Raw genomic sequence first — 23,024 nt, forward strand, 5'->3', positions numbered from 1 at the left:
TGAAACCACCCTTTCCTTCTAAATATAAACAGACCGAGTGGCCTTGCTCCGAAACGCTCGAAACGCGGAAAGCACCCCGTGTTTCCCTGTGTTCGATCTAAAATTATCGAGCAACAATGGTACATGTGGAGTGCAGCAGCCGGTCGCCGAGACGAGTCCTCCTAAAATTATCTCATCCGCAGGATCGAGCAGCTAGCCCTAACGGAGAATCGGTTCGACGTGTGTCGCAGGTCGCGTGCCGTCATCGGGAACGTGTTCGACGGTCTTCTTGTCCGATCCCTCTGTCCCTCTTCATCTTCTGTCGACTTCCTAACGCCGTCTCGAACGAGCACGGACCCTCTTCGCAGCTGCCCCGGCAGCTCGTAACTCTTCTCCCGCGAGCGGACGGTAATTTAAAACGTACTATCGCGTCCGCACATGGAAAACCCGCCAACCACGCTCTCTTAACGAACAACGATGTCGAAAGAAACCTTCGGCCCCTTTCTCGGATCCTTGCAACCAGATAAATCGTCAGTGTTTGCCAAATCGTTGAAATCCTAGCCAAACAGACAACCCTAAACAACGTGACCAATTCTAAAGTAAATCACCGAGGCATTCTCTAATATAGAGTCCTTCCAGGTACAGTGATTTCTCGATATATAAATGTCGCTGAATTATCCCCACCACACGAAGCTCGAGAGGCCTCGGACACGCCGAGGAGTGTAAACATAACACACAGCTCGGATATGTCTCCTGTCCTGGACGATACACGACGCTGGCAAGACCCGTGTTCTTGTCCTGTATATATGATCTTCAATGTCTTTATGATTAATTTATACCGCGATGTATTGAAATCAATTACAATTAATCAATTACATGTTTTTCAACTTCCTAAAACTGTTAACAGACGAAATACATTTTCATTTCACTTCTGTCTTTTACAATCGACGTGGACAATTTCTATTTCGCATAAAGATCCGAACTGTGCTCATTATCACCGGAAACAATTTTTATTTTGCATAATAATACGCCGTCTAGTATCGAAGTTCTAGCCAAAATCAATGTTAAGTCAACTATAAAAATCTTTGCCATAGAAGTGTCACAGTGATTAACATGAACCGCACAGACCGGTATAAAATATTCAAGCTTTCAGATTTGCAGATATTTGCTGCAGCTCAAACGATGTACATTGACTTAAAAGACATTGTATTGTTACGAGATGGTGTGTTCTTTGGGAAAACGATCGAGGAAGAACATTTGGAAATTTTTCCTACGCGAAGCAACGAATGCAGCTCTCTTCCGATGCAACCCACGGTGCATTCCTCGTCTAGACGTCCCCAGGCCGGGTTCCCGGTATCTCTGATATTTATAATCGCGAAACTCGACTCGCATTAAAAGGGCCGATTCTCGGATTAGCGGAAGCCGGTCCAGTCTTAGATCTCTCGCGAGAGACGACCGACACATGTCGTGTCAAAAGGCAACGGCACACGCTCCTCCCCCGTCTCTCGTTCGCCCTCCGCCGCCCTGTTGTTTCTCTTTCTTCCGTTCTTTCCTCTTCTCTTTCCAGCTCGTGCCACGACACATCCCGTTTCTTGCGCCACTCGATATCCCCCGCTCACCATTTTCCGTTCTCCGCTTTCAAACGTTCCGTAAATATCCCGAACACGGTTCTCAAAGTCGGTTTTCCGTAATATCGACGCCCCGCGACACTAAAATCGCTGCCTTCCTCGCGCAGATGTCTCCAACTTAGGGCTCCGGAATCTTTACAGATTGCGCCGGAGATTCGACGAATTTAGTATAACGACGCGTTCCAGTCGCTGCACTCTCTCTCTCTCTCTCTCTCTCTCTCTCTCTCTCTCTCTCTCTCCCTCTCTCCCTCTCTCTCTCTTCCTCCAATTTTATCGACTTCGGTTTCTATCGACAAGCGACGAGACACGACGGGAAATCGATTTCTCTTTTACAATCTTCTTCGGGAAGGTTTACTGTGTGCGGACAAACGCCGTTTGGGATATTGAAATTGATTTTGAACGCGTGAGAAAGCTGCGTTTAGAAAATACAGCTTCGAAAGAGGCATAACGGTGCTGTTTCCTTGGACAAAATTTGCAGCGTAAATCTCATAAACTCGAGCGAATTTCTATTCTATCTCATGTTTGCTTGTGTCGCCCCCACTAAAAATAAATTATCACCTTGCTGATTTGTTTGGTAGTAGTTTAATGAAACAGGCAACGCCGCTAAAAGCTGACTTCTAAAGAGAAATGTCTCCACAATGTCCGTCAGCAAGTTGCACACTTTTCACAGTTTCGACTACACCCTAAGCAGTACAATTCCCGACTCAACTTCTCGCGTTTAGCGCCCGACTTGTAACGCGTGAATTCGCGACGACTCAAAGCGCTGGAAGAGGCGCGAAGAAGAAGAAGAAGAAGAAGAACACAAAATAGATCTCTCTCACTCTTTCCCTCTCTATTCCTCTTGCCCCGCTCGCTTCGCCTGGCTCTATTCAACGCGTCGGCCGCGAATTCTGAAGTCGCGCGCGTCGCGTCGTCGCGGCGGCTGCACGCGTGGTCGAATAATGCGAACGAGCATGGTCGTCGTCGCGGATAGCGCAATTAAGCAAATGGCGCGTCCCACGCGCGTCTTTCCTCCACCTCTTTCCTCTAGATGTTCCCGCGGGCGTTAGAACGCTTGCGAGACGAAATTAATTTCGTTCGAGTAATTTAATGGAATTTATTTCATTTCGTTTCGGGTCGGAGTAATTCGATAAACCTTCTATTGTTCGCGATTTTCGCCTATAATTCTCTACGATCGATATGGTCTATCTTATTCTTGCGGTTATAGATCTGTAGGAATCGTTAGCTGAACCTACCTCGATCTTTATGTAATCTTACGATAGCGTATATTTTCGTTGCTGGAAGTTCGAAAAATTGTATGCTCGACGAGTTGAATTTCCGTCTGTCGATGGGGAAAGTGTACAAATTAATTGGTGGGTCTTGGAGTTGATTTTGTTTTACAGAATAAAATAGGCAGAAAGCTGCAAAAGGCGACAGAAACGTTACTACAGTGCGAGCATTAAGAATGGCGGGTAGACTGCGGATATTTGTGCCAAAATAAAAATTGTCTGCGTTAATTGCAAGAGACTGGAACTGAATAGGCATTTCTTCTTACTTGAAGAATTTGAACAAGCTGGAAATATATAGGTTGACATTCTTAAATCATTTTAACCTTCCCACCGTTTTATGTTGCACCTAATTATGACTATTCGATTCAGTAATCGAGTCAGTCTCGACGTCCATCTAAGAAGACCGTTGGCCACTTAGAATAAGAATCATGCGTGAGCTTTCTCACACGAGACGCTTCCTTAAAAACCGTCAAAATTGTGGAAACCATGCTCGCCCCCTATTAGCGTTATCCCGAGCCGATCTTTCAACAGAAGGTGTACGAAGTCGCGAAATTTCGAGCACTGAACTACTTCCGTGATTGCAGGTGTGTCCGCAGAACAGACTTTTGTTCGTTCGGGAAATGCAAGTCGAAGAAAGGGTGTCGTTCGGCGCGCAGTTGTTTCGGTAACGAGAGCGAATTTCAGCGGTTGCAAGCGCGCGATACAATTGACCGGCTCGCAATTGCACCTTTTCCCGCGGTGCGGAATTCCGTAAAGACGATGGCACAGCGCGAAGAGTGCGTTGCCACCTCTTTCCGAAAATTACACATAATCGCCGGCAGCGTGCCCGTGGGCCGCTGACCGTCGACAGCTGCCCAAAAATTAGTCTAACTGCCAGACATTGTCGTCTTCCGTGTTCAAGACTACACAGTCGCATTCACATTTACTTTACGGTATCGCGATTCTGCTATGCTTTTCACCGTAAACGTACTAGACACGAAAAATTAATTACTTCGCTAATTGGAAGAACCATAGAGCCAATAATTCCTGACCTCGTCTTCATGTTGATCGTCTACGACACGTATTCATGTCTCGAAGCTAATCACTTTCTATACATTCTCACCGTTTTACCGGCAACTTGATGAAGTCGGTAACAAGTTCGGGTATAGAACGAACTTACGAATAATTCATTTTACGAGCTATTTCTAGGAAAATGTTTAAAAAAAAAAGAAACGAAAAATCTGAGGATCTCAATTTGCCCGTGGTAATTAACCCCTTGCCCTAGAAGATTCTAAACAGAGTCTAATAAATATGTATCTTATGAATTTCGTTCAAACCGAAACAAAATTCTATTTGGTTGTAGCTGATATACAGTGAATTCGCGATGTATGTCGCCGAGGTCTGGATGATAAACGTCGCGGAATTATCCCCACTATCTCGGCGTCTACCCCATGAGTGTAAACATAACACGGCTCGGGGTATGTCTCCTGGACGATACACGACGCTGGCAAGATCCGTGTTGTTGACATATATCGGGAATTCACTGTGATCTGTCGGTGATTTAGACTTTCTGATATTTTCCATAACTGCTTTCAAATCCTAGAGAATAAGTGATGAACTGTGAACGCGATATCGCGTCCAATATAATTGGACCATGTGCGATCAATTTCGAAACATGTTTTGGAATCGGTACGTTGTATATACGTGTTCTCCGAAGGGTGAATCGCGTGTCTTTAACGCGAAGATGACCAAACCAGTGGATTTCCGTCCAGAAGTCGGACGTTGCAGCATAAGACGCGGCGCGGCCCCGGGAAAGGAGATCGGTGTGACAAAGAACGATCGTAGATAATCCGGCTTTGTGGCCGCGACTCGACTCGCGAGACACCTTTGTGCCTCGTGGAACACGGGCCCGTGAATGCTCACCGCGAAGGAAGAAAGAGGACTCCGACATTTGTCTCCTGGTTCGTAGCTCGCGCATGAACGAGAGCCTCTTCTTGGAGGACCGGTGGGGGTGGTGGGATATTTTACATACACACGAACATAGTCAGGTTATACACGAACGTAACCAGGTTATACGCCATGTGCCCGGGTACCATTCATCCGTTCCGCGTGTTCATGTGAACGTGTGTGTGCGCGCGCGCGCCCGCGTGAACCGTGAATGAATACGGTCGACACTTGCACCCACATGATTCATTGAAATTCAAATGATATCTCCGCAGCGGCTATCCTCCGACCCACCTCTCTCTCTCTCTCTCTTCTATCTTCTATCTTCTCTCTTCTCTTTCAGTCTGTCTCTTTCGTTCCTTGGATTGTGTGTGTGTGTGAGTGTGTGTTTGCGACTCGTCTGGTTGTCTGAGGCCAGACCGGCTGACACCCCATGGAAACGCTCGTGCTTTACATATATGCTTATTGGCCGGCGAAGATATTCATTATAATAGCGAGCACACACGGCCCGTGTAATAGAATGCAGCTTTGGTATGCTAACCGGGGTCAAAATATAACTCTTACGAGCCGCGGCGAGGAGACTCGTGTCGGACGTGTTTGTCCGCCGAGATGGAGACATCCCCGAATTCCGAGCAGCTTCCTACGCGGACAGCCCTTTGATTTTTTGGTGTCTCGGCTGTGGACGTTGACTACCGATGCTCCTCTCGCGGAACGAGCAAAATCCATTCGCGCTCTGATATTGTTAGCAAGAACCTTCACGAGCGACTCGAACTGCTAAAATTGGCAAACCGGCAGCACATTGCTTTAGATCAGGGTTTCCCACAACTTTTTCTGCAACGGAATACTTCGCAAACCCGGAAATTTTAACGGAACACTTAGCTTATTTTTTAGGTTGGGTTATTATTTTTAAATGTAAAACCGTAATACAATATAAACGTAAAAAGGTGAATAAATAAAGCACTTAATCACTCTGATGATTTTGAGTCCTTGAATTGCATGTCTTCTTGATATCCGGCACCATTCCAAATTGTCGCGGTACATAGTTTGGGAAAGCCTGCTTTAGATCCTGTAACATCGCTTCTAAATGCTTCTAAACCCTCTTCTAGTTTTTTTCTTGAAGATACACCTATCCCCCAATTTACACCGTACTTTATTTACACGATTTCACTTTTACACTGTTTTTAAAATATGGGATTTAAAAAAAAAACAAAAAATTTCTGTAGTCATTTTTTAATTCCGTTAGCTTGGTAACATTGGTGCTTATATTGCTAGTAATTTTTTAATTCCATTCTATTCTGAAGCAATCGTGTTATTAGCGTGTATAAAGTTTAATAGTCTACGAAAGTGATAACAGTAATGAAATTTTTGGTTCAATTTTTTAATTTATATTTCTTGTTTCTATATGTAAAATGAATTTCATACATATACCTTTATATTTTTGTCATTTTATGAATAGACCGTTATTTTTATGTTTTCTAAGACATATTTAGTTTCATTTTAAGTTGAAATAATCGACTGAATTATGCACATTTTAGTTTATTTGCGATTTACACGGCTTTATGTATAAAAATCTACGATTTCGATTTACACGGTTTTATAAGGAACCTATCTTCAGTGTAAATCGGGGGATAGGTGTAATTAGTCTCTGAAAGTACCAATTACGAAGGAAGTGCTCGTCTTAACATTTGTTTGAAGTCTACATACGTAAAAGAGTTCTCTCGCTATTAAATATCTCGAAAAAGCAAAAGGGGAAACTGTGAAGTGATTTTTCAGAATTCCGATGGTGATTCAATTTACCCATCGTATACTCGAGAAAATCTCCCTAGCCGAAAGCTCAACCTACAAATCCCCAGAACCGGATGAAGATCAGAGTGATCGGCTGTGTGTGTAAAGTTTATACTGTAAAATGTTAAAAGAGGGCTAAAAGGAAGCTTGGATCGCCAAAGGTACGTAGCGAACGAGTGAAGAAGAAATGGAAGAAGATGTTACCGACGAGAATCGTTTAGCAACGTGCACGCGGGAATTGGTATCACGCGATTCACGCGATAAGAAATAACGCAGTGGTTATTAATATCGGTTGCGAAAGGATACCAGACGTTCCAGCTCTCACGCGTTAGAAAGCGAACGAGAAAAAGAGCAATCGTACTCGAAGAATTTCTTCTTTGGTTCGGGCCGCGTCTTTATCGCAATTATTTACTCGGAGAACGCGATAGAATCCTCCTCGAGGAGACAGGCTCGACAAAAAGGCGCGGCGGCTGCTCGGTTCTGCTCAACAGGCAGAAAAGAAGATTATGAAAGACGCTATAGAATGGGAGGACTCGACGACACGTTTAGGATCTTTTTAATCGGCCGAGGGATTGTAAACGACTTTATGAGACTCGCGACGCTTGTTGCTGTCGCTTTTTGATTCTCATTGTGAGCATAAATAGCCGAGCTCTTCTCATAGCAATAGTCTGAAACTATTGGTTGTAAACTGATACAGTTAGCAGATAAATACTAAACGTATATTGTATTGTAGAAGAACAAGTAAATTAATACTCATCTCCATCATCGTAGTTTTTCATTTTGCAAAATGTTGTCATAATGTGTCGATAAAAAGCTTCTATTGGGTTCATTGCGTTCGATGGACTACTACTCTTCTGATTGAATACAAAATATTCATTAAGGTAATAGTTGGACAGTAGAATATTAAGTTGTCCGAATGTACGCAACTGAATTCGTTTAATAACAATTCTTTAACAATCTATTCTATTTCACAATTACTGAAATTATAAAAACGTTTTCGTAGGAAATTACTGAATTAATTTATTTAAGAATTTCTGAATTTCTTTATTTAAGCACATATTATCATGAAAATCGCAGAAAGTTTAAGTAAATTCAATCTTCTTCCTTCTGTAAGACGTTTCACTTTTATATGATTCGTACTTGGTAGGTTTAGTGTTAAAAGACGAACCATTGACTAACTTCCCATCGAGTCGAATTGCACTAGACTAAACCAAATTAAAACCAAACAAAATCAAGAAACATTCAAACGGAAGAGAAAAGTTTTGGCGAACATCAGGCGTAATTACAAAGAAGACTTCGCAAGAGTATCGCAGAAATTAAGTACACATAAGGACAGTGCACAAATCAAGGTGAAGAACGGGGAAGAGACTTTCCGGAGAAAACCGTGTCCCTCTATAAAAGCACGTCACTCGTGTCCCAATTGGCAGCGCAGTCTTTCCATCTCCGGAGGCGCTCAGGCGATCGTCTTATCGGATCCGATCCAGGGCGGAAAAAAAGAAAATTACACGGCGCATTTATGGAAGGGCAGCCGCTGGTCACATCCTGTGACGGGAAATCTCGTCTTCGAATGCGTGACGGGTCAATTTATGCGTTCAAAAGCTCGCTATGATCCCTATCTACAGCGAAATTACCAGAGACGAAGGATCCTCGCAACATTGACACAACGAAGTATCGTTTCGGTGATCGCGCACGCGATTTCAAGAGATAACGTACACCCTGACGTCTTCTTCTCGGCTTTCGACCGACGAATGCTGTGTAATTGTGGGCAGGTGATATCCGGTAATCGGTGATGCTGAGGAGGATGCTAACGGGGACGAAATTTGACGAGAGCATCTGGGAACGGTCCAGTATTTTCCATGGTAAAAAGTCTGTACCAGATTCACAATTTTCCTGTATGTCTTCATTCAACCCTTTGCCCTATATTTTACCTTGAAAACCAAACATTTCTCCAGATCCAGAATATTTCCACATGGATTTTTTCAATTTTATGCATATAAAATAAAGCCTCGCACAATATTTAAATAGTTACTCATTTATTAGCACGTCATCGACAATGGGCATTTTCAATTTTTTTAGTTTAAATGGACAAAATTTGACGTTCTTTGAAAAATCGCGTCGGTTGTTTCTTCGACGCAAGGCGGCCGATGTTTATGAAAAAAAAGTCATACCACTGCAACCAAAATGTTGGCAAAGAGTCATAGAAACCGATGGTAGCTACTTAAGAGCCAAGACACCGTAATTCACGATAAGGTAGAGTGACCAGGTTAACGGACAAAAATAGCGGCGAAAAATGGTTTCACGGGCCTCAACTTTTCGTCCTTATATGAGAATATTTTCCGCTGGGAAAGGGCTCATTCGAAACAGGAAGGTTCAATCCAGCGCGCGTTGGACATGAGCAGTCGAGATTATGCAGATATTTGGTAATATTAGCGTTAGAAGTAGAATCCAAGCATTTTTATGCCATTGGATGAGTTTTCTGGATAAAATCGAGAGTAGCGCGTGCTAGAAAATATCTCCAGCTACAAAATGAGCTACATATATTTTGTCTTGATTCTCTGCGAGATAAAGGCAAAAACTTGAAGCGCGCTTCTGGCGTCAGAATTCATGATATCGATAATACAGAGCAAAAAATGTGATAAGTTTAGTCACAGACTTAAGACTCGTCGGATCAAGACCAAGACGGATCTTAAGTCAGTGTCTGAAGGCTGTGAACGGAAATTATACAGCATTTACCGATCTGCTGACTCTGGAAAAGTCGCGTGACTACCCTTGGCCCTTAATCGACTGGTTGCAACGTTTTTTGTAACAAGAACAAATTAAAGGTAAATCGTGCGAGGACTTTTGCGTTGACCCAATAGAATGAAGGAACATTAGATTGAACGATTTGGAGACGATCATCCGCGGACGTGAAACGAAGGTTTCAGTAAAGATAGAGGGAAAGGCGCGAACTGGCGGGAGGCCGGCGAACGCCTCTGAATCGGTCGCTTCTAACGAGCGCGCGCGGAAAGCGTAGGTAGCTTAATAGCCATATTTACGGCCTCATCCAATTATTGGGTAAACACGAAGAATCCGCGGGTCAATATACTGTTCCTCTCGGTCGTTTTTGCGCGGGAAAAGCCGACGCGAGCGGCCCCCGTCGTTTACGAGTAACAACGAGACGCAGGTGCTCCTGCTGACTCGAGAGCGCAACCGATCGTTCACGATTTTACTTTCGCGCGTAACACGCCCTTCAAAGAGAGCCAGGTCTCGTGTCTTCCTACCTGCACGGGTGCATTCGAGTTGCCGTTCCTTGTATTTCTACCGGCCATCATTATTCCGTCGCGCATTCTGTTATCTATTTTGATTTCTTCAATATTAATCATATTAGTCGCTCGTGTCTTGTAATAAGGACTCTAGTCTCCTTCAATCGAAATCAATTAACCCTTTGCGTTACATTTTGTGTCGAACTCTTAACGCTAAACCCAAGCACTAAATAAGCGATTCGAAAATGACGAGTCCATTTTAATCTGTTTCTGCTTGAACAATGGTATTGATCGAGTAATTCCCCAAAATTTTTCCCTGATTATGCAACTATATGGTGGTACAAGTACAATGTTACTAAAAAATTGACTTGTGTCGAATTCTTGTACAGAGTCCATAATTCTTGGGGATGAGAGCGGTCACTGAAACCAGTGTCGGCGACTTCAATGTGAATCGGTAATGGTTCATCGTCAGGATCCTTTTCCGCTTGTTTTAACGAAACTCGGCCGCTGCTGAACGCGATTGCGAATTAACAAACCGTTTTGCACGGGAAAAAGAACGAAGGGTGGTACAATGGGACCAACGAACGCTCGGACAATTCCCTCTCTCTGTGAACGAGCTTGAAATGATCGTACCGCTGCACCGTGCCGTAATTGCGCATCTGCATGCATGGGCCCGCTAATTGATCGATAAACGGGGATACCGAGTTAATTAGTCTGCGGACGTGCTCGAGGGTTTATTCGCCGAAAAGAATGATCGTACTGGTAAAGTTCGTCGACCCGGTTAATCATTACCCTGACTCACAATCCAGAAACCCTTTCGTCTTTATTAAAATCAGTTTTCTCTTGCCGCAAGTCCTGCGCCCTATTTTATAATTTGCCAATGTGATTCAAGTTGGGTCACTGTGAGATTTGCGAGCACATTAAAATTTCAGTGTTCAGATATATTATATTAATCTCTTCATTTTCAATGCAATTTTTTAGCACTTGCATTCGCAGGACTGAAGCTAGAAAATTTTGTCGTAGCAGATTGAATGATCAAAGGGTGTAGTCGCATAAGGAGGTCAAAACTGCCCTCAAACCAAATTGAATTTGCAATAGGCCAAATTCTGGAAAATTCTGAAAAAATTATATATTAACGACCATAACGAGATGCTAAAACCGTAAGAATATAAACTTATTATCTCGCAACTTTTACAAGTAATCGGCATTTAAACATTTTTTTATTTTAAAAAATTTGTTTATTTTTTTAAAATTCTGAAAAAATTCATAAATGTGCATTGTAATGGCTAAAATATTCCTGATTTTTTTCAGAATTTTCAATGCAAGAGAATGAGAGAAATTACGGAAAAACCTGATTTTCTTTGTCACCCCATTACCACCCCCCGCGTTGTTGACATGTAGAGTTGAAAAATGGCACAAAGTGTTCTCTTTGGGTAAGCTGTCGATTGGTTTATTACAAATTCAACTCGGTTTGGAGGCACTTTTGACTTCCTTATCCGGCTACACCCTTTTAGACAATCATCTGCAAGGTTATTAATTAATGAACTTAGAGCAGATGTAGCTATTTTCCAAAGATATTCTAGTCGTGTAAAATGCAAATGAATGCACGTCAAATGCAAAAACAAAGGTGTCGCAGAACCATGTTGCTGTCGCTGTAGATTTCGAAACGGGCGCGCCAATTATCCAATTAATTCGGTCCTGGAGACTAGCTGGGTGAGAAGGACAATTTATCAGGACTCGAGAGGAAGACAAGAAAGGATACATTGATCCCGTTTCTATCCGACTGCAACCCGGCCACGGATTACACGGGTCGGTTACCGAGCGACTTTACGAGACGCTTTACGATTCGTTCTCGCTCGCCTTTCGCGACCACCGTCGTAATTGCAAAATTATTCGATAGAACAGGGTGGTGCTGAACGGTCGAGCCGGCTACTCTCTTTGTATCGCAAGGACATCGAAACTCGAACGCGATTCGGTTTCGCGAAGCCGAGCGAGAAAAACGATTCCCGGTATTATCGTTGTTAGCGGTATGCGCGGGCGCTGGCGCGCGCGTTCGCGTGCAGTCGATTTCTTGCTGCAATGAGGAGCACATGGTAATTGACGATTATGTCTGCCCCTGGTCGCTTTATGTAAGCGCCTCGTTTGATATGTGAGGACAATAGCGTTATAGCGTTATCTGTGTATCGTGTGACCATTCCGACGAATTCGTAGATTTCTGTTCACAACATTCTCTATACCTCCTGTATCAAATGAAATCATTTGGGAATATTTTCTCCAATTACAATTACTCCGACTAAATTAAGTTGAAACGTACGTTTCCACCCAGGAAGCAATTATCGCTTTATAAAGTTTATGTGCCGACATCGAAGTCTATAATTATAGATAGAGAGATACATATTTAAAATTTTTAACTGCGGGGTTATAATCAGATGCAGAAGTGATACTTCGGGAAACCGTGACAAATGAGAAACAACAACAGAGGTCAGCAATAATCGCGACTGTTTCATTTTCCTTCAATGTGGACGAATTTGAGGCATACTGAACTGAGAAAATAAAATTGAAAAAACTTGCACCGAGAACCAAGCACCATGTTCATTTTTAAAGAGCTCGATGTTTCTAAAATAAATAATCGGACTAATTGTCTATCTCTGATCAGTACTAAACCTACTGACTATTAAACGTGACTGATCTCTGTTAAAATGAGTAGCTTGCGGATTTTTATGTAAAATAAAAATGGTCTCCATTAATTGCAAGATGCAGGAGCTAGCACAGACATCTTATTTCTTTTCTTAATAATTATTTATTTTTTCTAATCAGGACTAAACCTACTGACTATTAAACGTGACCGATCTCTGTTAAAATATAATATAATAGTATTTTTAAATTTAAATATTTTCATTGTTTTACATTTGACAACTACTTTTTTCCCTCGTAAACGCATAAAATCTGCGGCCTAGTGATGAGTGCTTGATTAATTGGAGTTTCGACAATTTCACCGATTTCAAAATGAAATTGATAGAACCAGTGGCGGCGGCGGCGGTAGATTCGCGACCGACGCGGCGTGGACAACCATAATGACGGTTCGACTCTGCGCTGTCGAAAAACAGACTATAACCGCTCGTGGGGGTGCATTGTGCTCATTGGATGGACGCGCACCGACACAGCCACGAGGCAGCGTAAAGAGTCTCGACGGGCACACGTATATGGAAGGCGAAATGCCCAGCAATTTGCGGGTTTACGAGTTATTTCGCAATGGCTGCAAAGTATAGTGCTACAGTATTATACTCGGCCGATGGTAGCCGGAGTGCACGGTCAGTGAACGGCGCAACCGAGGAGGGATGATGCGCCGGGATACATGCGTGTGGGCGTGCTTAGAGTACACCTTGCAACCGAGACAAGATAGCCTTTAGAGCCTTTCGCTCTAGCCACCGGCTGGGGATCTCGATGCTGGATCGTTTTATTGAAAACCACAGCCGGCTGCTCGAGAGTTGCGGATGAACTGAACTTTTCTTCGCACCTGCCTCGCAAACTCTCTCATTTTACCACTCGACCGTTTAGTTAAACTTTGCAACCTTCGTTTCCGAATCGGGCCTCAACGAGCTTCAATTTTTCTAGTTCAATTCTGAACAACTTTGAACGTGTTAAACAATTGAATAATTTCTTCGCAACTCCAGGGGCTAGATTTCCTTGCTTTCGTTCGTGGACCGCAACTGAACGCATCCGATGCAACATAATGTCGTGAAACCGTTATCAACATTATATAAACATATATTGTCGCAGTTGGTTGCATCGAAGGTTCGTACAGCCACTTCAGCATGATTTGCGACTCGCTGACACGTCTCTCCTCGATCGCAGAATAGTCGATAAAATTTTTGAAAAGGTCAGACGCGAGAATGCAACTATGAGGAACACTATAAGTCCATCGACTGTATCGATTGCGTCGCCTGTCAACAGTTTCGCAACAAAGCAGCGATCCGCGAGGAACAAACGAACCTCGAAGAGAGTACTCGCCCGTCAATTGCGAATTTTTACGGCCGATAGCGATTGCAATTCCCCGCGTGTAACTGGCTAAACGATCGTTCGCTGTGCAACCGCGCCGCGCCGCCGCAACGCGCTGGTGCAATCCAAGTGCATGTTCCAGGGAGAGGAAAGAAATCGGCGGGGACCGTAAATTCGCCGTTAAATTCATCGATGCAACAACGAATATCAACCATCCGAGGCGTTATCGGCACGGCTAGCCGTAGTCGTTCGCTTCAGAAAATGGACGGTTTCGCCGCACGACGATTACTAGGCGGAATCGAAGCGAAATGTTCCCGATACACGTGGATCGCGATAATACTCGGCGCGAACACGATGGTGTCGTTTATCGCGAATAATTTGCATCGCTCTACATTCCTATCGGTGGACTCGATAAAGGAACGTGTGGCGTCGCCATCGCGCCGGTTCACGGTATACAGGCTATCCAAACGAGGAAGCCTAATCGCGTAACTATTATATATTCCATTCATTTCATTACTTTTAACGCTTATAAACGTTTTTACGGTTCCCTCAAACTGTAAAAATGGGTCTGTCATGTCTGTTGCAGTTTTTAGAAAATGATAGTTCTTGAAAAAAATCTGAAAAAATTCATATAGGACTTTCGAACATTCTACATTGAGATTGCCATAAAGATTTTGACAAATAATTTATTGAATATTTGCTGTTGCAAACAGTACCAAGCAGAATACGTGGATTATTCAAACTTTTTGAAATCATACATACACCAGTTACCCCACATTACAGTTTAAGGGTTAATATTTATATATTAAATAAATATTATTAAATATTAATAAATATTGATATATTTATATTATATTACTGTGATAAAGCTTCCTCTTCTGGGGTAAGGAAGTCTTGATGGGGAATATTGAAGTACCAACTTTATAAATATTTCTTTTGACGAGCTGACGAACTGAAACTTTTCGAAGAGCGATAACGATGGTATACAGAATCGTTTCGACCAAGACATGCTGATTTCGAATCGAGTACAAAATAAACCGCAACAAAATTTTCGAAAATTACAGAAAGTCCGTGGAACTTGTGCAAAACTTTCGGCAAGCAAAGAACCAAATCGATCCGCTATAGTGTTCGTTTTTCTTCCTAGCTAGTAAAAATACAAAATGGACCACGCTACACGAGAAAATCCTGGAAAATCGCGCTTCCAGTCCGAAGGAAACGACAAAGCGCTGTAAACGGGATAACGACGAGCGGATAAAAATAGTGAAGCGGAGAAAATGGCGAAACGGTTTGTTTTTCGCGTTTCCCCGTTGGGTGGCGGATTCGCGTTGTAGCAGACACCCACCCCCGACATCTCGATCCCGCTTTGAAGCCCGCGGAACCTTGCACGCGCGGAAAGATCAAGGTTCACGGTTCCGCTCTCGGAAAGAGAGAAAGAGAGACGAGTTCTCGATGTCAGAGACGCGCGAGACGTATCGCTGATTAAAGCGTACAGACGCGGTAGAACGCGCGAAGCGAGAACAGCAACGGTAAGGAGACGGGATGAAGAGAGAAAGAGAAAGGGGGATGGATAGAAAGAGAGAGAGGGAGAGAGAGAGGGAGAGACAGGCAGAAGCGCGTAGGAATGAAAATGGAAGTCTCCACCTACTCGGCGAGCGGCGCCCGCGTCTCAGGGATCGCATCCATCATTCCGGTGGGGGCGTACTTGCCGGGTCTTTAATCTTTCCTTACTCTCGCGGAGATGCTTGTTCCTCCCCTTTCCCTTTTCCTCTTTCCCTGCCCCTTTCTCTGGACAGATCCGGCCCGTTTTTCGAGCTGACACGGGCCGATGTTCGCGCTGTCCGATCTCACGCGCCAAATTTAACCCCGTGTTTCCCTCCGTTGTCTCGAGCACTGTTCTCTCTTTCTTTGCTCTTCCACTCGCAGGTTTCGAAGCTCGGAAACTGTAGGTTCAACCCTTGGCCATGTGTCTACCCCTTGAATTTTATGCATTTTTCCCTGTCGATTTGACACTCTCTCGGTCTGGCGTAGCACGCTATGTTTTCAGGCTTCAGACTTCACGGTGTAATATCCGTATTGCTTTATAGGGATTTAAAAGACACGCCAATACCGTGTCATGTATGTCTAACACCTGAAGGCCTCAATAAAACTGTGCGATTCTTTGCGGAAGACGGTACACTGTCTATCAGCCGTGATCATTTTGTCCCCCTTTGTTCTTTTTTTTTCCTCGAATTGTACTCGTTCTTCGACCCAGCGTTTTCCACGGAATCTCCGTCGTATATTGAATCTACGTTGTCGTCGACCAATCGCTCTTGGAACCTTTATGACCGGTACTCGAGCGACAAATAATAAAGTAATTCGTTCTTCGACAAATAATAAAGTCACCCGGTGACTCGTTAGAACTGTCGTGTTCCAGGTGACGTTCCGACGAAACGACTCGCTAGATGAATCTGCCGAGACAGATGCGAGGCGAAAGAATTTCTATGGAGGAAGGAGGATGGAGAGCCATGGTGCACCGTATCGAAAAAGAGCGACCGGTCCGATGCAGAAGAAGAAACCCAGTTTCCAGCAAGAAATCGGGCCGAGATGGTCCTCCCAGACGGAGCAGGTCTGTCGTAGGCCGTCGCCCGGGCGCGAACAACAATCTAAATGGTAATCCAACACCACACCCTCTTTGCAAAAACAGAAAAGCAGCCGCGGCGCAAAAATCTCCACGCGCAGAGAGCGGTGTGCTCGGCAAGAGAGAGCGCTCGATGGCCCTGGCAAAAAGCATTAACAAGGCTGCGATGAGCGTCCGACTAATTCTATAACTCCCCCCCCCCCCCCCGTTCTTGTCCCCCCTTCCACCTCTTGTTCTCTTGCACGTTCCCGCGTGCGGCGTTATTTTATCGTCTTTCGCCTTTCGTTCTTTTCTTGCACCCTCCACACACACACATACACCGGTGTACCTTGTTCTTTGCTTCTCTACACTCCTCCAGCAGCCCTTCTTGAGCAAACGTTCCGAGAGGCATCTCCCCGACGGAAACACCGGGGATGGTAATTATCTCCCGGTCATGTAAAAATAATAATTAGCTCCCATCGTTGCATTAATTAAAGCCCCCACCATAGAGCAAGAGCCTCCTCCTCCTCCAGGCTCGAACACGCTCGCCGGCAGTAATTACGCGTCCCTTATGGCCACTAACCACTGTCCCACAAAGGACGACCGCTTTACACGCCCACGACAGCGACAGCCTTCTCCTGATCGCGACTGCGAAGCCTCGTGATACTGAGCGACCACCGCGGACGACGCCGATCCTACCAACAATGTCCCAACCGCAACGCTTATCGGTCAACGCGACGATACCATCGACAGCGTTCGCTACTTTACGATCGAGATCATCCGGACTCGCGATAACGATACCGTCGCTTCCCGGAAGACTTCCTTCTCGGGTCAAGGTCTGCTTCGACGACCCGGACACCCTATTTAGGATTTCTTTTTTGTTCGCTGAATACTTTGATAACGCGTACTCCCTTTTCAAGGGCAATTATTTCAGGAAGTTGTTCGTTTCGTGTAGAAGCAGTCTTAACCCCTTGCACTACTATTTATTTTCTGATTATTAGACTGCGGATCTTTGTGCGAAATAAAAATTGTCTGCATCGATTACAAGAAATATAAATCAAGTAGAATGTTGTTTCTTCTCTTTTCTAATTAGAATAGATGACAAATATTGACATTTGAAATTTTTTCATTTTGTCAAGATCCGCAGTCTAGTGATTATAATCATTAGAAATTCTCCATCGTTCAGAATTTCACGAAAAAAACAAGATAGTATATATTTATTGTATGCCTATGTTTTCTCCAAAGCATAAAATTTATTATATATGTATCAAATTTAAAAAGATTATTTTTGCTAAGAAATAGCGTACAGATGAGTGCTTCAACAACAGTTGAAAATATGCATTAGCGTATCATCACAGCATGTACGAATATCACCTCGGATGTACTTGTCAGAGTTCGATATTCCTTCAGAGTCTCTTTATAAAAATGTATCGATGTAAACGACCATAATTTCGTACATCTATGAATTACAGGTATTCTGCTCTTATATATTAAATGTTATACGTTGTCTCTGTCCGTGATCATGAATAACTTTGAGTAATTTTAGTCACTGAATTCGTAATGAAAGGGGCTATCATTGTAGGTGTTTAAAAAAGAGTGTTTCCATTTTAGAAAATAAAGGTGGCCTTGATATCTCTAAAATAACAATGATATAAAAACAAGAATTTTTTGGTATCGTGTGAGCCTCATTTTACCATTAAACTTTGTCCTCAAGACATTTAATGTATCTTTGAAAACAACAAAGATATTTGAGGTGAAAACGTTAGGCGACTCACCCTGTATATATTAACTACGACGAAATAGAATTTTACTTTGGTTTAAAGGTAAGCAATGACATACATATTTATCAGACTCTGTTCAGAATCTTCATCACGAGTCTGACTCGATATTGTAGAGCAAGGGGTTAGGTTAACCGGGGATCGGAAGAATCATAGACAGCTTGCCTAGGTTCTGTTTAAACTGCGGAAAGTAGAAGTTTTATCAGTAGAACTAGTTATCCCTAAATAAGCATTGACGTCAATGTTCTTTGTCTAGTACGAGAAACGATGGAGGAAGGTGTCCGGAAGAAAATGTTCTTTTTCTCCTAGGAAACTATGTTACTATGATTTAAGCACGTCGCAACGGTGAAGTCGGAAGAGTTCTTTGCCAACCGGATATCCAGAAGAAAGAATGGAGTAGAATTTAGGTGAACGCGATTTAAGCGATCCTAACGTATCCGGATCGATTTTTCCGGCGATCGAATGGCCAACGGCGGGTTGGATCGCGGATGAAATCGGAGCGATCGGGTCGGGTCGAGTTTATGGTCGGCGGTCGCTTTGCGACGAGAGAGGGAGCATGCATATAGAGAGCTAGGTACTTGCCTGACGCACCTGTTTGAACTGCTCTTCGAAGCTCCAGCTGGTCTGCTGCTGGTGATTCGTTCCCGTCGAGTTGTTCTGCGAGTGATTGCTGGTCTCCCGAGGTTCGCCGCCGTTCCTCGCGCTGCCCTGCGACGATTCGCTGGAATGCGAGCTGGCCGACGATGTCATCTGATTATTGCCCACACCGCCGCCCATCCCGGCCGACTGCGGATGATTGTTCTGCGAGTGGTGCTGCGGGGTTAGGAACGCCGCCGGCGACGGGAACGAGAACGGCAGATTGAACCCGCCGCCGCCCATCGCCGCTTGCAACGCTTCCAGCCCGCTTTTATTGTTCAGCATGTCCGCGTCGTTCTGCACCACAAAAATATTCATCGATCGATAATTAATCCTCTAAGATACTATTTTATTCGATTAACCCCCACCCGCGGTAACAACGTCCCGATCCCTTGGAACGCGAAATGCCACACTGAGATTTGTCAGAGAGATCCGAGGATCTTTGGAAATTCTGGAAATAAAAATTTACTAATCTACTCCCACGCAGACATAGCTCGATTTCATGGTTGTAGTTTTGCCTGTATAATGATTAAAACCAGTACACAGATTATTCTGCCGGGTTAAATATCGTTCTCTTGACGAGTAAGCAAAAAGTTGCCACGTGAGTTTCGCGAGCTTCGCCCTGCATTTCTCTCGCGATTGGCTGTTCGCGTGGCTCTAGTTATGGCCGCGTTTATTATAATCATGCAGTTATCGCCTCGTCTAATTCCATCGAAACTGGAGAAAAAGGTGAAAGCGTTCATTTGAAGAACATTAAATCGTCGAGTGATTAAACATGAATGAAATATTTGTGCTTGTGTACACCTTGTAATTGAATTAACCCTTTGAGGATGTACTTTGAAATATTGGTGGCATTATACTCATGTGGTTTGGTCACTAATGTTGCAAACAGATGTAATAATTGCACGGTAAACGGGACATTAATGCTGTCCGGTAAACGGGAAAATTCACGGACAGTGTACAACAATCCTAAGCAAATCGTCCGAGGCTCTGTAGCCTACTCGCGTGCATTCTAGCGGCATTAAATCCGCTTTCTAGAGATTACGCATAGGGAAATTTCCGTCTGCTTTGCTCGCCGAGCAAACAACGATAGTTTTGAAACATGGCGGAGTACAAACAATGGCTGCGAGTCGAAAGCGAGGATCGTAAAAAATGCTCTTGTAATTTGCTGGTGTAATAAAAAAAAAGTGAATCGGCGTTAGGGTAATAGGTGCGCGTGAGGTTGCGACACACGCTCTCACGATTAGCGCTCGTGGATCTCTCTCTCTCTCTCTCTCTCTCTCTCTCTCTCTCTCTCTCTCTCTCTGTGTGTGTGTGTGTGTGTGTGTGTGTGTGTCACTAGTGAGCTTTTTCGCATGGGCTTTCAACCGCATTTAAACGATCAAGGTATTACCCCATTTTTCTGCGAACGTTAAACAGTTCTCTGGCAGACTGTAAATGTCGCCGAACGGTAATTCGCGCCGTAAACTGTAAAAATTGTACGCGACGAATAGGCGAGCGCGATCAACGATTAAAAGTTGCGAGTAAAATCGAGACTCGTGTTTCTGTGGCTCGAATCGAAAATGCCGTACGCCTTTAACGCGTTTCTGGTTGCTCAACTCGCATAAATAATTTCGCATAAAAAATACTGGTGCGCGACTTTGATCTTGTAAAACGAAACGAACGCGGTTTTTGCTGTTTAATAGTATACATTGAGCTAGTTAATGACCGGTTGGTATCGAACGTGGCAAAATTATGTTCAATTAAAACATCAAATGCGTTATGCAACGCGCGATGGGTCGATAATGAATAGCGTCTGCAGCGAATGTCTGCGATAAATGTTCAATAAACAATTCTCTGTATCGTTGATTCTTATTACTTAACCGAATGCTTTCAGCCATATATTCTGGTGTTGAAAATTTACTTCGATTCAATATACACGTACCGCAATTTGTCCACAATTGTTTGACAATAAATAGAGAAATATGATTTAGGCTGTCAGCAATTAACACGTTCAACGCTGTGTCAGTCCCTCAAGCCCGACAGCATCAAATTTACGACATAATGTATAATATGTAATTCATGTTTACACTGTCTTAATAATTCTGATGGAAACTAATTAAAATTTTTGTATTTAAACTTAAAAAGTGAAATGGAAAAGGAGACGAAATTGATTCCGCGTTTAACGTGTTCAAATGTTAATCTATGAATATACTAATAGAATATGATATACTCGTATTTTGTGTAATTCAAATTTGAGGAGACATCAAACAAATACCACGTGTGACACAAAGACCCTGTGAAAAGGATGAGGTAAAGAGCTTGAAGGGGAGGGCCGAAGAAATCAATTAAACGAAAGAAAAATCTCTGCACTCACCTCCACTTTGAGCTTGTACAGAAAGTGTGGATAGACAAGCTTCAAAATATTTAATTAGAAATTTTTATAATAGAGGGCATGTTGAATGAAACAAAGATGTTGTACGAAAAGACTGAGAAAATTACAGGTCCAGGAAAGTAGGAGAAAAAACTCTCTACTGATTTCGAGTTTCATCAGAAAATACAGATAGACAGTTCAAACAACAAAATGTAAATTTTGATATGATAGAAGGGATGCTGAGGGAGACAAAGAGCTCGAAGAAGGGTTCTGAAGAAAATAAACAAACGAAAGACAAATGTTGATGCTCGAAAATGTGTGATTGGAAATGATGAAAATGGAAGATGCTGAAGGAAGCAGAGAGGTCGAAGGAGAGTTCCGAAGAAATGAAGCATGCCAAAGAAAAATCCGTGGACTGACCTCCATTTTGAGCTTGGTCAGAAAGTGCGGATGGTGTGTGTTCATCAGGCTGCTCAAGTGTGTTAATGGAGTAGGTGTGCTGACCGGCACGGACGCATTGTCCGATGAGGAGTGCGTGTTACCCTGAAGTGGTTGCTGAGGTAACTCCTCCCCGCTCTCCTCGTCCTGTAGGTCTGGATCCGACAAATCCTCCTCCTGATGCGACTGAAAGCAGATCAATGATTCTGGTTAGACTGGTCGTCGTGGTCGTCTTTGGTCTTTCTCGCTCTCTTTTGCTCTCGCTCTCCCTCTCCCTCTCACTCTCTCTCTCTCTCTCTCTCTCTCTCTCTCTCTCGCTCTCTCTCTCTCTCTCTCTCTCGCTCTCCCTCTCTCTCTCTATCTCTTAGGCGTTTTTCGAACGCGTGTCGTCAAGGGTTCAACCACCCCCCCCTGTCTCAGGATATCCCCCCCCCCCGCCAATAATTACAACTTATTCATTCTGGCGCGGCCCGAATGCACGCGTGCGAATAATAACGAGAAACGTTTTTGATCGCTTTCGTTTTCTCATTTTTTGTCCGCAACGTTACACGCGTGACTCACGCGAACACCGACAGACGCAACGAATATTTCAGTGCATTATAAGCTGCTGCCTGGGCTGCACGAATTAATTCAGCCCTCCTCTGCATTCCGCGATTCGCCATTACGCTCTGCATTCTAATTATCCTTCTTCGACCAGTCTTGACAAAAATTAGAATTTTTCTCCTGAAACTTTTTTCCTGTCTTCTCGTCTCAGCGGGCACACGATAGCATCTATCTAATATTGCACTGTCTTCGAAACCTTGGGTTATCTTCGACAGAGGAATGCAATAGTATTCATTCCTCCTATATTTTTCTTATATATTTTATTCCTCCTTATTTTCTTTTCATATTTTTCAACGAAGAAATTCGTTGTGCTGTTATTTCAATCATTTTGTTCGCCTCTTCTTATGCTTTATGACTAGTTTATTCGAATTCTTGTTTTACGGAATACAATTCATTGATATCAATCACCCAATCATTTTTGTAATTATTGAGTTAGCCTCAGTCAATTGTTCAATCTGTTAATATGCTCGCCACCACCATTTGTTGTTTCAATGCTTATCTTCGTCGCTTAAACGTTCGCTTAAATGCAACGTAAATACCTTCTTAGTAAATATTAAAAGAATTTAGCGAAGGAGATCCTTGGGTTCCACGAATATTATGCTTGGTCTATGATCTTAATAGTAGATTGTCGGATGAAAAAGAATGCATCTGGTCAATTAGTGATTCCCTCTTTCAGATTGGTGGTATTGTATGGTAATGATGGTGATCAGAGACCCGCCTTCATAATTCTACTAAAAACCAACATATGTTTAAAAAAAATTATTTAAAAAAAATTATTTAAATTGTATATATATAT

General features: G+C 43.4%; 2 protein-coding genes across 3 annotated transcripts in view; both read right to left on the reverse strand.

The window, feature by feature from the left end:
- Window positions 1-23,024, reverse strand: part of Tdg (Thymine DNA glycosylase) — a 614,020-nt gene that overhangs the window by 300,654 nt on the left and 290,342 nt on the right. The gene's annotated exons all lie outside the window — the stretch shown is intronic.
- Window positions 1-23,024, reverse strand: part of Retn (retained) — a 194,842-nt gene that overhangs the window by 105,622 nt on the left and 66,196 nt on the right. The window contains exons 2-3 of one of the 2 annotated variants that reach the window (XM_076784782.1): window positions 21,608-21,811; window positions 18,790-19,131 (exon numbers count right to left, since the gene is read on the reverse strand). In XM_076784782.1, coding sequence (XP_076640897.1) covers window positions 18,790-19,131; window positions 21,608-21,811 — 546 coding nt within the window. Of the gene's footprint in view, window positions 1-18,780; window positions 19,132-21,607; window positions 21,812-23,024 lie in introns of both variants that reach the window. The other variant, XM_076784781.1, reaches the window with a different exon arrangement.

This window comes from Halictus rubicundus, chromosome 3 (assembly GCF_050948215.1).
Source record: "Halictus rubicundus isolate RS-2024b chromosome 3, iyHalRubi1_principal, whole genome shotgun sequence".
Lineage (NCBI taxonomy): Eukaryota > Metazoa > Arthropoda > Insecta > Hymenoptera > Halictidae > Halictus > Halictus rubicundus.